At 46.4% G+C, this 14952-nt stretch overlaps 1 protein-coding gene across 1 annotated transcript in view; it reads right to left on the bottom strand.

The window, feature by feature from the left end:
- The window catches only part of LOC311115245 (RAB11-binding protein RELCH homolog), a gene marked incomplete at its 5' end in the record, with an annotated part of 61776 nt that overhangs the window by 24785 nt on the left and 22039 nt on the right, over window positions 1-14952 (bottom strand). The window contains 15 exons of the mRNA XM_084190442.1: window positions 78-234; window positions 379-523; window positions 749-913; window positions 1024-1164; window positions 1682-1753; window positions 2051-2141; window positions 2251-2363; window positions 9192-9287; window positions 9470-9545; window positions 9692-9964; window positions 10500-10594; window positions 10738-10920; window positions 11108-11218; window positions 11367-11419; window positions 11557-11628. Coding sequence (XP_084046568.1) covers window positions 78-234; window positions 379-523; window positions 749-913; window positions 1024-1164; window positions 1682-1753; window positions 2051-2141; window positions 2251-2363; window positions 9192-9287; window positions 9470-9545; window positions 9692-9964; window positions 10500-10594; window positions 10738-10920; window positions 11108-11218; window positions 11367-11419; window positions 11557-11628 — 1843 coding nt within the window. The remainder of the gene's footprint in view (window positions 1-77; window positions 235-378; window positions 524-748; window positions 914-1023; window positions 1165-1681; window positions 1754-2050; window positions 2142-2250; window positions 2364-9191; window positions 9288-9469; window positions 9546-9691; window positions 9965-10499; window positions 10595-10737; window positions 10921-11107; window positions 11219-11366; window positions 11420-11556; window positions 11629-14952) is intronic.

Here is a 14952-nt window from a genome sequence, read left to right as displayed (position 1 = left end):
TATATATATATATATATATATATATATATATATATAAATATAAATGCATGTGAATGTTTAGTGTATAGACCACTCACAGTTGGTTGACCACCCACAGCAGACTGTCCCAGCCTGTAGTGCCTTCATGTTCTAGCTGGTAATCATACAGGATGAGGAGGGCGCTCAGCGTCTCCCGGCTGCCCACGATAGTCGCTAAATCCTGAAGAGGGGACGCTGGCCGAGGGAACCGCGTCACTGACGAGTCAAACAGGAGTCATAGGTTAGGAGTCAGGGGTTAAAGGTCAGGGATGCAAAATACTAGAGATTGTGGGAGAATATGGTAGTCAGAACATATCAAGGTTACTGGCTTCCAATTTCATGTGTGTGTGTGTGTCCTACCCTCTATGGGGGGGATGTTTCCCTTCAGGTTGACCCTGTGTGTGAAGGGAGCGTTCTGGAGCACCACAGAGAACAGAGGAGGGATGAGAGACTGGAGGGCCGACAGGAACATGTAGAGCTTGTGTTCATCAAGACCATGTTCACCCTGCTGGAGAGAAGGAGGGAGGCACAGATAGAGAGAGAGAGAGAGAGAGAGATGGAGAGAGAGAGAGAGATGGAGAGAGAGAGTGAGAGAGAGAGAGAGAGAGGGGGGGGGTTAGAGCATTCACTTCTCCATCTACTGATCAACCTTATTGATCCATTGGGATCAACAACAACAACAAAAAATCTTACACATGTCAAATAACCAAAGTCCTGTGGCTCTAACTACCTTGAGTAGTTTCTCTATGCGGGCCAGTAGAGAGGGGATGAGAGTGGTCTGGAGGTTTCCCAGCTCTGTGGTCCAGGCAGCGAACGCTGGGATGAACACCTGGTGGATAGCACTGACCACCCTCTCCGATGGGTCACCGAGGGACAGCAACATCAACTCGAAACCCTGACCGCAACATGAACACAACACGACCACAGTCACTTTAACATGACCACAGTTCATTTAACACAACCAAACACAAGAACGGTCAGAAAGCCTTTCGAACACGCACACACCTGGGAGTACTTGTCAGGGTCGTCGATGTATCCCATGATGATAGCGAGGCTTTTGACCACAGCCTCTCTGACCATGTCTGCCTTGTCTTCAGCTAACATCTGCTGCAGCATGGACAACACCAGCGAACTACGTATCTCCTTCTGAGAACACACACACACAGGCAGAGTGAGAACACACACACACACACACAGGCAGAGTGAGAACACACACACACACACACAGGCAGAGTGAGAACACACACACACACACACACAGGCAGAGTGAGAACACACACACACACAGGCAGAGTGAGAACACACACACACACACAGGCAGAGTGAGAACACACACACACACACACAGGCAGAGTGAGAACACACACACACACACACACACACAGGCAGAGTGAGAACACACACACACACACACAGGCAGAGTGAGAACACACACACACACACACACACACAGGCAGAGTGAGAACACACACACACACAGGCAGAGTGAGAACACACACACACACAGGCAGAGTGAGAACACACACACACACAGGCAGAGTGTCTAACAGGCAGATAAGCTGTGTGATAACATGTGAGTACAGGTGTTATGTGTGTAAGTACCGGTGTGTGTATGTATCTGTGTGTGTGAGAGAGAGAGATAGTGTGTGTGCGTGAATCTTACAGGCAGGTAAGGTGCTAAGGCTCCACAGGCCTCTGCTACCAACAACCTCCTCTCTGAATACTTATGGTTGATCTGGGGGAGAGAGCGAGAGAGAGTGAGGAGGATGTGATGAGGGGTAACCCTGTAGATTAGAATATGCTGATCTGTCTTTATTGGGATATTATTGGAAACGTGGCACAATATATTGGTCGTATCCATAGCAACCAATAACTGTTTGTGTATCACCAGCAACAAAAAACTAAATTAGGAATATTTTCAGAGAGAGAGAGAGAGAGAGAGAGAGAGAGAGAGAGAGAGAGAGAGAGAGAGAGAGAGAGAGAGAGAGAGAGAGAGAGAGAGAGAGAGAGAGAGAGAGAGAGGAGTAGCTACCTGTTCCCAGCATTGTGGTAGGAGTTCAGCCTCGATTCTAGTAGGACCAACATGTCTGGCAAACGCCACACAACCTGTTAGGATCATCCGCCTATAGACAGACACACACATGTAGTTAATACACACACCGTCAAGATCATCTTTGATCATCAGCCTAGAAACCCACAGATGGGTATAAAAAGACACACACACACACACACCTCTGTTCGTCGTCAGGTCTCTTGATGAGGTTGAAGAGGATGTGGAGGAGCTGGTCTCTCTCTTTAGGCTCCGGGTGGAGGCACGCCGTACACAGGATGAGAGGAATCAACTCCTAGAAACAGAGAGATAGAGAGAGACAGAGGGATGGAGAGAGGGATGAGAGAGAGAGAGAGAGAGAGAGAGAGAGTGGGAGAGAGAGAAGAGAGAGAGAGAGAGAGAGAGAGTGGGAGAGAGAGAGAGAGAGAGAGAGAGAGAGAGAGAGAGAGAGAGAGAGAGAGAGAGAGAGAGAGAGAGAGAGAGAGAGAGAGATCAGTTTGGGTTTGTGGCTCTTTGGGTGAAGGGGGGGGGGGGGGGGGGGGGGGGCAGGGTAATGGGTAAGAGAGAGGGAGTTTAAGAACAACACTGTGTAATTACCACCAACAGAAACAGAACAAGGGGCAAATTAACTGGAAACCAGAGGAAACAATGTGCTGTTATCATGTACATCCATGTATCATGACAATGTCTCATGGTTTTCTAATATGAATGACTGGTACCCCCTGGTTTATAATAATAATATAATATGCCATTTAGCAGACGCTTTTATCCAAAGCGACTTACAGTCATGTGCGCATACATTTTTACGTATGGGTGGTCCCGGGGATCGAACCCACTACCCTGGCGTTACAAGTTCCTCCAAGTTCCTTCATGAACAGTAAAGGTCATGTGAAGTTGTCTCCTGAGTGGCGCAGTGGTCTAAGGCACTGCATCGCAGTGCTAACTGTGCCACTAGAGATCCTGGTTCGAATCCAGGCTCTGTCGCAGCCGGCCGCGACCGGGAGACTCATGGGCGGCGCACAATTGGCCCAGCGTTGTCCAGGGTAGGGGAGGGAATGGCCGGCAGGGATGTAGCTCAGTTGATAGAGCATGGCGTTTGCAACGCCAGGGTTGTGGGTTCGATTCCCACGGGGGGCCAGTATAAAAAAATATATGTATTCACTAACTGTAAGTCGCTCTGGATAAGAGCGTCTGCTAAATGACTAAAATGTAATGTAAATGTAAGTAAATATGAGAACCAGCCTGGAGAGAGAGAGAGAACAAAAACTAAAGCCTAGTTCCAGGACGGGACGGGACGGGCAGACAGCCCTTCATACTGCCTCATGACGGGACGGGACAGGCAGACATCACTTCATACTGCCTCATGACGGGACGGGACAGGCAGACAGCCCTTCATACTGCCTCATGACGGGACGGGACAGGCAGACAGCCCTTCATACTGCCTCATGACAGGACGGGACAGGCAGATAGCCCTTCATACTGCCTCATGACGGGACGGGACAGGCAGACAGCCCTTCATACTGCCTCATGACGGGACGGGACAGGCAGACAGCCCTTCATACTGCCTCATGACGGGACAGGCAGACAGCCCTTCATACTGCCTCGGGACGGGACGGGCAGACAGCCCTTCATACTGCCTCATGACGGGACGGGACAGGCAGACAGCCCTTCATTCTGCCTCATGGTCAAACTGTGGTTAGCTCTACTTTCCTACCGCACACACAACCAAATTAGAGAGAGGATACACTTAAAAATATGTATTTTCTTTTTTGAAACCAGCAGGGTTTTCCAGGAAGGTTTCATATTTTCCTGATGAACATTGGCAGAATGACCAAACCCAAAGTTGAATGTTGGCAGAACAACAAATAAACCAAAGGCTATCAATTGTGAGAGAGGCTGGGGAATGGAGGGGAAGCCCTGAAATTACTCACTCAGAGTATGCTGGATGTCTGTAGATGCTGAGTACAACTGTCACTCATTCAAATAAATATATGATGTGCTTCACACTCAACACAACCCCCAGACAGAATGACAACTATTCTGATGTGCTTTCACAAACTGTTAGAGACAAGATTAAAATGGAGTTTAAAATTGAATTCGAGCAAGGCAGTTAACCCGCACAACAACTTCTCCCCAGACGTCGATTAAGGCAGCCAGGCAGGGGGTTGGGTAAAATGCGGAAGACACGTTTCGGTTTAATGCATTCAGTTGTGCAACTGACTAGGTATAGCTTTCCCTACTTCAACCTTGTTCTATTCCAGAATCAGTGAACCCTATCTGACCTTGTTCTATTCCAGAATCAGTGAACCCTATCTGACCTTGTTCTATTCCAGAATCAGTGAACCCTATCTGACCTTGTTCTATTCCAGAACCATATCTGACCTTGTTCTATTCCAGAACCAGTGAACCCTATCTGACCTTGTTCTATTGCAGAACTAGTGAACCCTATCTGACCCCATTCTATTCCAGAACCAAGCCACAGATATGTTCCAAGGAAAACATCTGGCCAATGTTGGGTCAACATGTGGGCAGGTAGAGCAGCCATGGAGACACCATGGTGCCACCATGTTTACACCCGAGGTGGCCAACTAGGACCTATTGCAGTACCACCATGTTTAGACCAGGGGTGGCCAACTAGGACCTATTGCAGTACCACCATGTTTAGACCAGGGGTGGCCAACTAGGACCTATTGCAGTACCACCATGTTGAGACCTGGGGTGGCCAAGTAGGACCTATTGCTGTACCACCATGTTTAGACCTGGGGTGGCCAACTAGGACCTATTGCTGTACCACCATGTTGAGACCAGGGGTGGCCAACTAGGACCTATTGCTGTACCACCATGTTTAGACCAGGGGTGGCCAACTAGGACCTATTGCAGTACCACCATGTTTAGACCAGGGGTGGCCAACTAGGACCTATTGCAGTACCACCATGTTTAGACCTGGGGTGGCCAACTAGGACCTATTGCAGTACCACCATGTTTAGACCTGGGGTGGCCAACTAGGACCTATTGCAGTACAACCATGTTTAGACCAGGGGTGGCCAACTAGGACCTATTGCAGTACCACCACGTTGAGACCAGGGGTGGCCAACTAGGACCTATTGCAGTACCACCATGTTTAGACCTGGGGTGGCCAACTAGGACCTATTGCTGTACCACCATGTTTAGACCTGGGGTGGCCTTCTAGAACCTATTGCACTACCACCATGTTTAGACCTGGGGTGGCCAACTAGGACCTATTGCAGTGCCACCATGTTTAGACCAGGGGTGGCCTTCTAGGACCTATTGCAGTACCACCATGTTTAGACCAGGGGTGGCCAACTAGGACCTATTACAGTACCACCATGTTTAGACCTGGGGTGGCCAACTAGGACCTATTGCAGTACCACCATGTTTAGACCAGGGGTTGCCAACTAGGACCTATTGCAGTACCACCATGTTTAGACCTGGGGTGGCCAACTAGGACCTATTGCAGTACCACCATGTTTAGACCAGGGGTGGCCAACTAGGACCTATTGCTGTACCACCATGTTTAGACCAGGGGTGGCCAACTAGGACCTATTGCTGTACCACCATGTTTAGACCAGGGGTGGCCAACTAGGACCTATTGCAGTACCACCATGTTTAGACCAGGGGTGGCCAACTAGGACCTATTGCAGTACCACCATGTTTAGACCAGGGGTGGCCAACTAGGACCTATTGCAGTACCACCATGTTTAGACCAGGGGTGGCCAACTAGGACCTATTGCAGTACCACCATGTTTAGACCAGGGGTGGCCAACTAGGACCTATTGCTGTACCACCATGTTTAGACCAGGGGTGGCCAACTAGGACCTATTGCAGTACCACCATGTTTAGACCAGGGGTGGCCAACTAGGACCTATTGCAGTACCACCATGTTTAGACCAGGGGTGGCCAACTAGGACCTATTGCAGTGCCACCATGTTTAGACCAGGGGTGGCCTTCTAGGACCTATTGCAGTACCACCATGTTTAGACCAGGGGTGGCCAACTAGGACCTATTACAGTACCACCATGTTTAGACCTGGGGTGGCCAACTAGGACCTATTGCAGTACCACCATGTTTAGACCAGGGGTTGCCAACTAGGACCTATTGCAGTACCACCATGTTTAGACCTGGGGTGGCCAACTAGGACCTATTGCAGTACCACCATGTTTAGACCAGGGGTGGCCAACTAGGACCTATTGCTGTACCACCATGTTTAGACCAGGGGTGGCCAACTAGGACCTATTGCAGTACCACCATGTTTAGACCAGTGCTGAATATAGGTCATTATTTCTCTGGTAAGCTAGAGACCAGGTAGATCAGGACAGCAGGTAGCCTAGCGGTTAAGAGCGTTGAGCCAATAACCGAAAGGTTCCTGGTTCAAATACCCGAGCCGACTAAGTGAAAAACCTGTCGATTGTGCCCTTGAGCAAAGCACTTAAAAATGGGAAGTGGGACTGTTGACTATTTATGGTCCTGGTTCTCAAGAAAACCATACAGGTATTGGTCAGTATCTGGTTCCATGAAGACCATACAGGTATTGGGGAGTATCTGGTTCCATGAAGACCATACAGGTATTGGGGAGTATCTGGTTCCATGAAGACCATACAGGTACTGCGTCAGTATCTGGTTCCATGAAGACCATACAGGTATTGGGTCGGTATCTGGTTCCATGAAGACCATACAGGTATTGGGGAGTATCTGGTTCCATGAAGACCATACAGGTATTGGGGAGTATCTGGTTCCATGAAGACCATACAGGTACTGGGTCAGTATCTGGTTCCATGAAGACCATACAGGTATTGATCAGTATCTGGTTCCATGAAGACCATACAGGTATTGGGTCGGTATCTGGTTCCATGAAGACCATACAGGTATTGGGTCAGTATCTGGTTCCATGAAGACCATACAGGTATTGATCAGTATCTGGTTCCATGAAGACCATACAGGTATTGGGGAGTATCTTTCGGCGGTATCTTAGAGTAGGCTTGGTCTGTCTGCCATAAGACCATAATGATTTATGAGTATTGATAGTAAAGAGGACAGGTGGCAGGCAGAGTTTTACTGTTACACTAATTCAGTCAGTCATCAAAGTCAAACGTCTATTGTTCCTAGTCACGTGTCCATAGTGTGGAAAGTTTAGAACTTAAGGTGTGTTTTTGAGCTGGCAGTGGGTGGCCTCCAAACAGTAGGAGCACAAAGGTGTGTGTGTGTGTGTGTGTTGATTCTGGCTTTCTAACAGACACAGAACAAAGTCCATACCCACCTCCACAGAGGCAGAACAATCTCTCTCTTTTGTCTTCACTTTGTTTTTCCTAGATTTTGGCGGGAAGCCAGATTCTTCATAACTGTCAGAAGATCATTAAAACCATAACTGTGATATGCAAATCACAGACTGTGTGGTGAGCCCACCTGACTCTCCCAACCACTCCTTCACACACACCACAATCTCACACACGAACTCGCACACACCACAATCTCACACACGAACTCGCACACACCACAATCTCACACACGAACTCGCACACACCACAAACTCACACACAAACTCGCACACACCACAATCTAACACACGAACTCGCACACACCACAAACTCACACACAAACTCGCACACACCACAATCTCACACATGAACTCACACACCCCACAGTCTCACACACAAACTCACACACCACAATCTAACACACAAATCCAACCATAGCGGACTTAAACATGCGTCCGCATACTTCCCAGCCAAAACAGTTTGGAAGAGTTTGTGCATATATTATGACATTTTGTGACGTTTTTTTGTTCGTTTTGGACTTCGGTGAGGGTTTATTCGGCTGTTCGGGCACAAAAAACATTTTCTGGAGGCAAGCTGAAGAACGGAGCCGAAGTCTACGCCCACTCGTCAGTGATTGGTCAACAGTAGGGATTCTTCAATAAAGTCTTTGTTGTCATTCAACAAGAAGCGACTCGCTTTCATGCAATTTTTTTCATTGAGAAATACTGCACCAAACATCTTAGTTAGATGTAAAATTGAGTGTGACTAAGATCTCCTCTGCAAAAACATCAAAATGAATGACAGATTTCTTGAGTTATCTTATATTAATTCAATTTTTTCAAGCAAAGGTATTTTAAGGGAGTATGCGAGCACACTTGTTCGGTTAGGCTAGGCGCCAGCCAAACTGAAGCATGCTGACGCCTTTAGGCACGGAAAGAAACCATCAGCATTTACTGTTTAGAGCGATGACTTATTTTACACCAACGCCAGATAGTGTTTTTCAATCAGTTCGTCAGTTACACTGCAGGTCTTTCTCACACAATGCACTCAAATTAGTTTATAAATCAGATACAAATGTTAAGTGAAATTATACAAAACACATAGACGTTCAATCAGCTCTGGTTGGCCCCTGTTTCAGCCAATCAGAGATTAAATAATCAACCAATGAGAAGACTGAGTGCTAATGGGAACCAATCATAGAGGAGCGGGGTGACAATGCACAGGGTCAGAGGTATAAAACAGTCCACTATAGATGCGGTAAAGAGATCAATGGAATGCAGACCGTGGGGGACAGAAAAAGAACGCCGTCATTGGCGGCCATTCCATGCCCCACGGGCATTACAATGGCGTTTCCATTGTTTTGGTCGATTTCGATTGATCCCTTTACCGCATATATACAGGCCACAACTACATATGCAATCTTAATGACTAAAACTAGACATTACCCCTAACATAAGCTTTTCATAAATTATCGAAATTCTAGCATGGCTTTGCCCTGCTCGAGTTTTAATCACTAGCCAATCAGATGAGACTGATGTGTGGTTGTAGCCCGTGGCGTGGGCCTGTGTTACCCCTAGGTGTGAGGTCAGGTGAGGTCATGCAGATGTGGGCGTGTCCAACTCACCTGGCACAGGTGTGCCACCATTCTCTAGGAGCAGTAAGGCATGCACAGAGCCAGACAATGAGTGAGAGAGTGAAAGAAAGACAAAAGTGAAAGCAAGAGGACAAAAAAGTGGAAGAGGAGAGATGAGAACTGGTGAAAAACAGTGGAGTCAGATGTTGAATTCCAAACTAAAGACAGAAAGAAGCCTGTGTTGATGGGAGGATGGGGGGAGAAGAGGGGGAGGTACCTCTCGTTTGGCCAGGAGTACGTTGGGGACAATGTGAGGGAGACAGCGACCCAACATCAGCATCACACTCTCCTCATTGTCTGCTATCCTCGACACCTAGAGAAAGATGGACAGAGAGTAAAAAACTGTCACAAATTGGGAGAGAAGGCTAATATGAAAGCGAGAAATCCACAGCTCTGGGGACTGTATATTCAATGGTTTCTGTAGTAGTATACTATACTCTTAGACATAGATAGCTGACACTATGGTCATGTGACTGATTAGGGGTGACCTCTAACCTCTGCCCCCAGACGACTGTCAGCTGACATCTTACAAAAGGACAGCAGAGCCTGCTGGAACGCTGGTGACAACTTCCTGTCAACAAGAAACACAAGACAAGAGAGAGTGAACGAGAATCAAGCTCATTCCAGTCAAGAGAAATAGAATCAGACTGTCTATTACAGGCCACTGGCTCCATCTACAGGTCACACTGAGTAACTACACTATATCTTCAGACTAACCTGTTGGGCTGGTCAAACACCACCGTCCCTCTGTACTTTAGCTTGGCATGGGGTTGTGTAGAGGTGTGTGTACGGGAACTGACGGTCTGAGTGGGGGGGTTGCTCTCAGTGGGGGGGTTGTCAGGTTCTGAGGCTCCCGTGATGTCCAGGTACTGACTGTTGTCCAGGGGGGGCTGGGGAGGGGGAGGTGTGGACGAGGAGCAGAGGGAGTTGAGATGTGAGCCCTGATCAGGAGGAGGCGGGGACACTGTCCTTCTTAGGCTTTGGATCTCACTGGAGAAGAGAGGAGTGAGAAAACAATCAGAATAGCTGTAAAGGACAGAGAGATGACTGAATAGGCCCTGGGTGGACAGAGAGACGACTGAATAGGCCCTGGGTGGACAGAGAGACGACTGAATAGGCCCTGGGTGGACAGAGAGACGACTGAATAGGCCCTGGGTGGACAGAGAGCCGACTGAATAGGCCCTGGGTGTACAGAGAGCTGATTGAATAGGCCCTGGGTGGACAGAGAGCTAACTGAATAGGCCCTGGGTGGACAGAGAGCCAACTGAATAAGCCCTGGGTGGACAGAGAGCCGACTGAATAGGCCCTGGGTGGACAGAGAGCCGACTGAATAGGCCCTGGGTGGACAGAGAGCCGACTGAATAGGCCCTGGGTGGACAGAGAGATGACTGCTGAAATGCCAGTTCAAAGTTCAAGGGATAAAGGTCACATGCTGTGGCAGTGACATTTTCAATTAGCATCTATCTGTGACAACATAGGGTGGAGTGTAGAGCCATTACCCCATCCTCTCTTAACACACACACACCTTTGTAATTTCTTGATCTGGTCAGCCAGACTCTGTTTCTCTTCATTCAGTAGACTGATCTGATACTCCAACTCCTCAACCACTTCCGTCTGCTGCTGAAAGAGAGAGAGAGAAAAAGAGAGAGAGAGAGAAGAGGATTTTAGTATACATTGTGAAAGGAGTGTAGACTAAATCAGTCTGAGTGGATTGTTTAGGTTTTAAAGTCACATCACTGCAAAGCTCTCTCTCACTCTCCTACCTGCTGCAAGAGATCATGTTTCTGGGTAATGTAGTTCCCTGTGAGCTCGCCTGACTCCACTCCCACGGCTACATCCACTGTATCCCGCGGCGACGGAAGGGCGGAGCCACAGTTCCTGTAGCTCTGTAATAGGTCGGGAGGCTTCGGAATGTTCAGGCCCACGTCGTCCCACAATTCAAAGTCCTGAACAACCGAACAAGATAGGATGATATGTATGAAAAATGTATGCACTCACTAACTGTAAGTCGCTCTGGATAAGAGCGTCTGCTAAATGACTAAAATGTAAATGTAATATGTTTATTTACTGTATGTAGCCTTATATGACACACTAAATACACCTTGAGTGACAACACAAAGAAACAAACATTACCTGGTCATTTTCATCAGAGAATGTGATGGCCGATAGTTTGTATTCATTCTTTAATAAATATTCATTCACAAGAAAATTCAAGGCTCGCTTCTCCAGTGGGCGGATAGGTTCCTTAGAGTATAGAGACAGATGAAACATCAATCAAATCGAAAAGTCAAGACGTTTTTCAATAAACTGTAATTTTGAAGAAACATTGTGTATTTGCTGCAGTGGTACTGCATACAGTTACTAACACTGTGTAGGAGAGAGTCCGGCCTACCTGAATCTCATGATTTGATTTGTAGTTCTTGTTTCTCTCCTGAGTGTCGCTCTCTAGAAATAAAATAAAGCAACAGAACAGATGAACCCTTCCACTCCAGCGAAAGATGGGAGGAGCTAGAGAGAAGCTCCATAAAAAGGGAGAGATGGAGAGAGGGATGAAATGGGAGTAGAAGTGTTAAGTACGCCACCTGCTGCCTGAGTCAAGTTGGCGCGTAGAGCCTGAATGGTCTCCTTGGCTTTCCGTAGCTCAAACTCCAGCACTGGACAGGAAGTGACATCACAACACACAGGAAGGAAGTGCATCCAACCAAGGAGCAGGAACAAACAAACAAACACAAACAAAAAGATGGCCATGAAAAATCTAACAAAAAAACGACTCCAAAAAAACAACAGGTATTGTAAGAAGCTGAGGCCAAACAAACAAACAACAGGTATTGTAAGAAGCTGAGGCCAAACAAACAAACAACGAGATTGATAAAAAAATAAAAAACAGGAGACATGCAAACTACGGGGTCTAATGAACGCATGCAGCAGAGGATCCTGGGATAGCTGACTAACGGAGAGTCCTTCATTCTATACGCGTGTCTAAGGCTGCATCCCAATAGTCTAGAGTGGCTTCCTCTCCTCATCTCCTTTACTTCATCTGCACTGATCTGATTACACAGGATAGGTGAAAGCAATGTGGAGGACACCTTCTGGGAATCTGCTTTCACCTATCGTGTTGTTTAAGATCAGTGTAGACAAGAGTGAGACAGAGAAAAAACCACTCTATATACTATTGGGATGCAGCCTACAGTGGGGAAAAAAGTATTTAGTCAGCCACCTATTGTGCAAGTTCTCCCACTTAAAAAGATGAGAGAGGCCTGTAATTTTCATCATAGGTACACGTCAACTATGACAGACAAAATGAGGAAAAAAAATCCAGAAAATCACATTGTAGGATTTTTAATGAATTTATTTGCAAATTATGGTGGAAAATAAGTATTTGGTCAATAACAAAAGTTTCTCAATACTTTGTTATATACCCTTTGTTGGCAATGACACAGGTCAAACGTTTTCTGTAAGTCTTCACAAGGTTTTCACACACTGTTGCTGGTATTTTGGCCCATTCCTCCATGCAGATCTCCTCTAGAGCAGTGATGTTTTGGGGCTGTCGCTGGGCAACACAGACTTTCAACTCCCTCCAAAGATTTTCTATGGGGTTGAGATCTGGAGACTGGCTAGGCCACTCCAGGACCTTGAAATGCTTCTTACGAAGCCACTCCTTCGTTGCCCGGGCGGTGTGTTTGGGATCATTGTCATGCTGAAAGACCCAGCCACGTTTCATCTTCAATGCCCTTGCTGATGGAAGGAGGTTTTCACTCAAAATCTCACGATACATGGCCCCATTCATTCTTTCCTTTACACGGATCAGTCGTCCTGGTCCCTTTGCAGAAAAACAGCCCCAAAGCATGATGTTTCCACCCCCATGCTTCACAGTAGGTATGGTGTTCTTTGGATGCAACTCAGCATTCTTTGTCCTCCAAACACGACGAGTTGAGTTTTTACCAAAAAGTTATATTTTGGTTTCATCTGACCATATGACATTCTCCCAATCCTCTTCTGGATCATCCAAATGCACTCTAGCAAACTTCAGACGGGCCTGGACATGTACTGGCTTAAGCAGGGGGACTGCAGGATTTGAGTCCCTGGCGGCGTAGTGTGTTACTGATGGTAGGCTTTGTTACTTTGGTCCCAGCTCTCTGCAGGTCATTCACTAGGTCCCCCCATGTGGTTCTGGGATTTTTGCTCACCGTTCTTGTGATCATTTTGACCCCACGGGGTGAGCTCTTGCGTGGAGCCCCAGATCGAGGGAGATTATCAGTGGTCTTGTATGTCTTCCATTTCCTAATAATTGCTCCCACAGTTGATTTCTTCAAACCAAGCTGCTTACCTATTGCAGATTCAGTCTTCCCAGCCTGGTGCAGGTCTACAATGTTGTTTCTGGTGTCCTTTGACAGCTCTTTGGTCTTGGCCATAGTGGAGTTTGGAGTGTGACTGTTTGAGGTTGTGGACAGGTGTCTTTTATACGGATAACAAGTTCAAACAGGTGCCATTAATACAGGTAACGATGGAGGACAGAGGAGCGTCTTAAAGAAGAAGTTACAGGTCTGTGAGAGCCAGAAATCTTGCTTGTTTGTAGGTGACCAAATACTTATTTTCCACCATCATTTGCAAATAAATTCATAAAAAATCCTACAATGTGATTTTCTGGATTTTTTTTTCTCAATTTGTCTGTCATAGTTGACGTGTACCTATGATGAAAATTACAGGCCTCTCTCATCTTTTTAAGTGGGAGAACTTGCACAATTGGTGGCTGACTAAATACTTTTTTTCCCCACTGTATATAATATGCTAATAGCTGTCTGACCAGGGATTACAATCAATAGATTACAAAAGTGTGTTCCAGGTTATGCAAAAAAATTAGTCTCTGCTCAAATTTGGAGTGGCGATTTTGGCATTGTGGTTGGTCAAATCATCTGTGTTTTAATAGGATATAATATTAGGCCTACGCATAGGACTGGATACTATAGCTGCTACTTGGCCTATAATAGGCTGGACAATAGAACGAGTCAAAATTCACCCAAGGCTGAAAAACGGCAATAGAGCGTTGGCTAAGCTGGAACACTGGCGCGAGCCCATAGCAAATGAATTGAATCGAACGTTCGCAGATTCTCTTCTGACTGGAGTGAAGCTTAGAATTCAATTTCGCCTAAATGGCACAATTTTTTTTTATCCCTTTTTATTTTACCACTACAATCTGTTCTTAGGACGAAACTGAAGGAAAAAACGACTTGTGTAGAAAGTAAACATCCGCACCTCGATGGTGTCAACTGTGCTTATGTCTGCGTAATGAGGAAAAAATTTAAACTTCTGACTATTTCTGGTCTAGTGATCGATGACAACCAAGCTCGCTGCTCAGACTTACATAATTACAAAGAGGAGATTATCATGATTAAAATGGTGTCTGACTTGGGGGAAAAAAATCTACATATACACATTGTGATATATTTTGCGAAATAGACAGACATACCTATATTTCCCCTATAGGAAACAATGGGACGACCTCAGAGTTCCGTGAGTAATTTGTTGTTGTTGTTGTTGTTGACGTTTTAACTACCAGCAATTGGTTCAACGTGGGCAGGTGTCATTGCCAACAATAGCGAAGCAGGCATTGTGACATTGAACAATGGGGTGGGAATAGGACGTTCGGAAGGCGAGTTGGTGCCACGGTGCTCAATAGAACTAATAGGAGCTGGCAGGGTGAAAAATGTCCTAAAATAAGGCCTGTTCTTTCATGATTACTTCAAAACTACGACAAGAAGCTGGGACATATGGTAATATTATGAAACTGGGCTCCATGGCGGATGCAATGAACTAGTTTTTATCAGAAAAAAGCATTGTTAAAAATGTCATGTGTCCAGCCTACCTATAAATTAACAATACTTACAGGAGAACAATGTATATGAATTGTAATTACATATGCTACATTGAGAGGGCTCTAAAACCTCACGTAATAAGTCTCATTGACTACATAAGTGAGA

Source organism: Coregonus lavaretus, assembly GCF_964263955.1.
Source record: "Coregonus lavaretus genome assembly, contig: HAP1_SCAFFOLD_973, whole genome shotgun sequence".
In the NCBI taxonomy this organism is placed as follows: domain Eukaryota; kingdom Metazoa; phylum Chordata; class Actinopteri; order Salmoniformes; family Salmonidae; genus Coregonus; species Coregonus lavaretus.
This window is presented reverse-complemented; position numbering and strand designations above follow the sequence as displayed.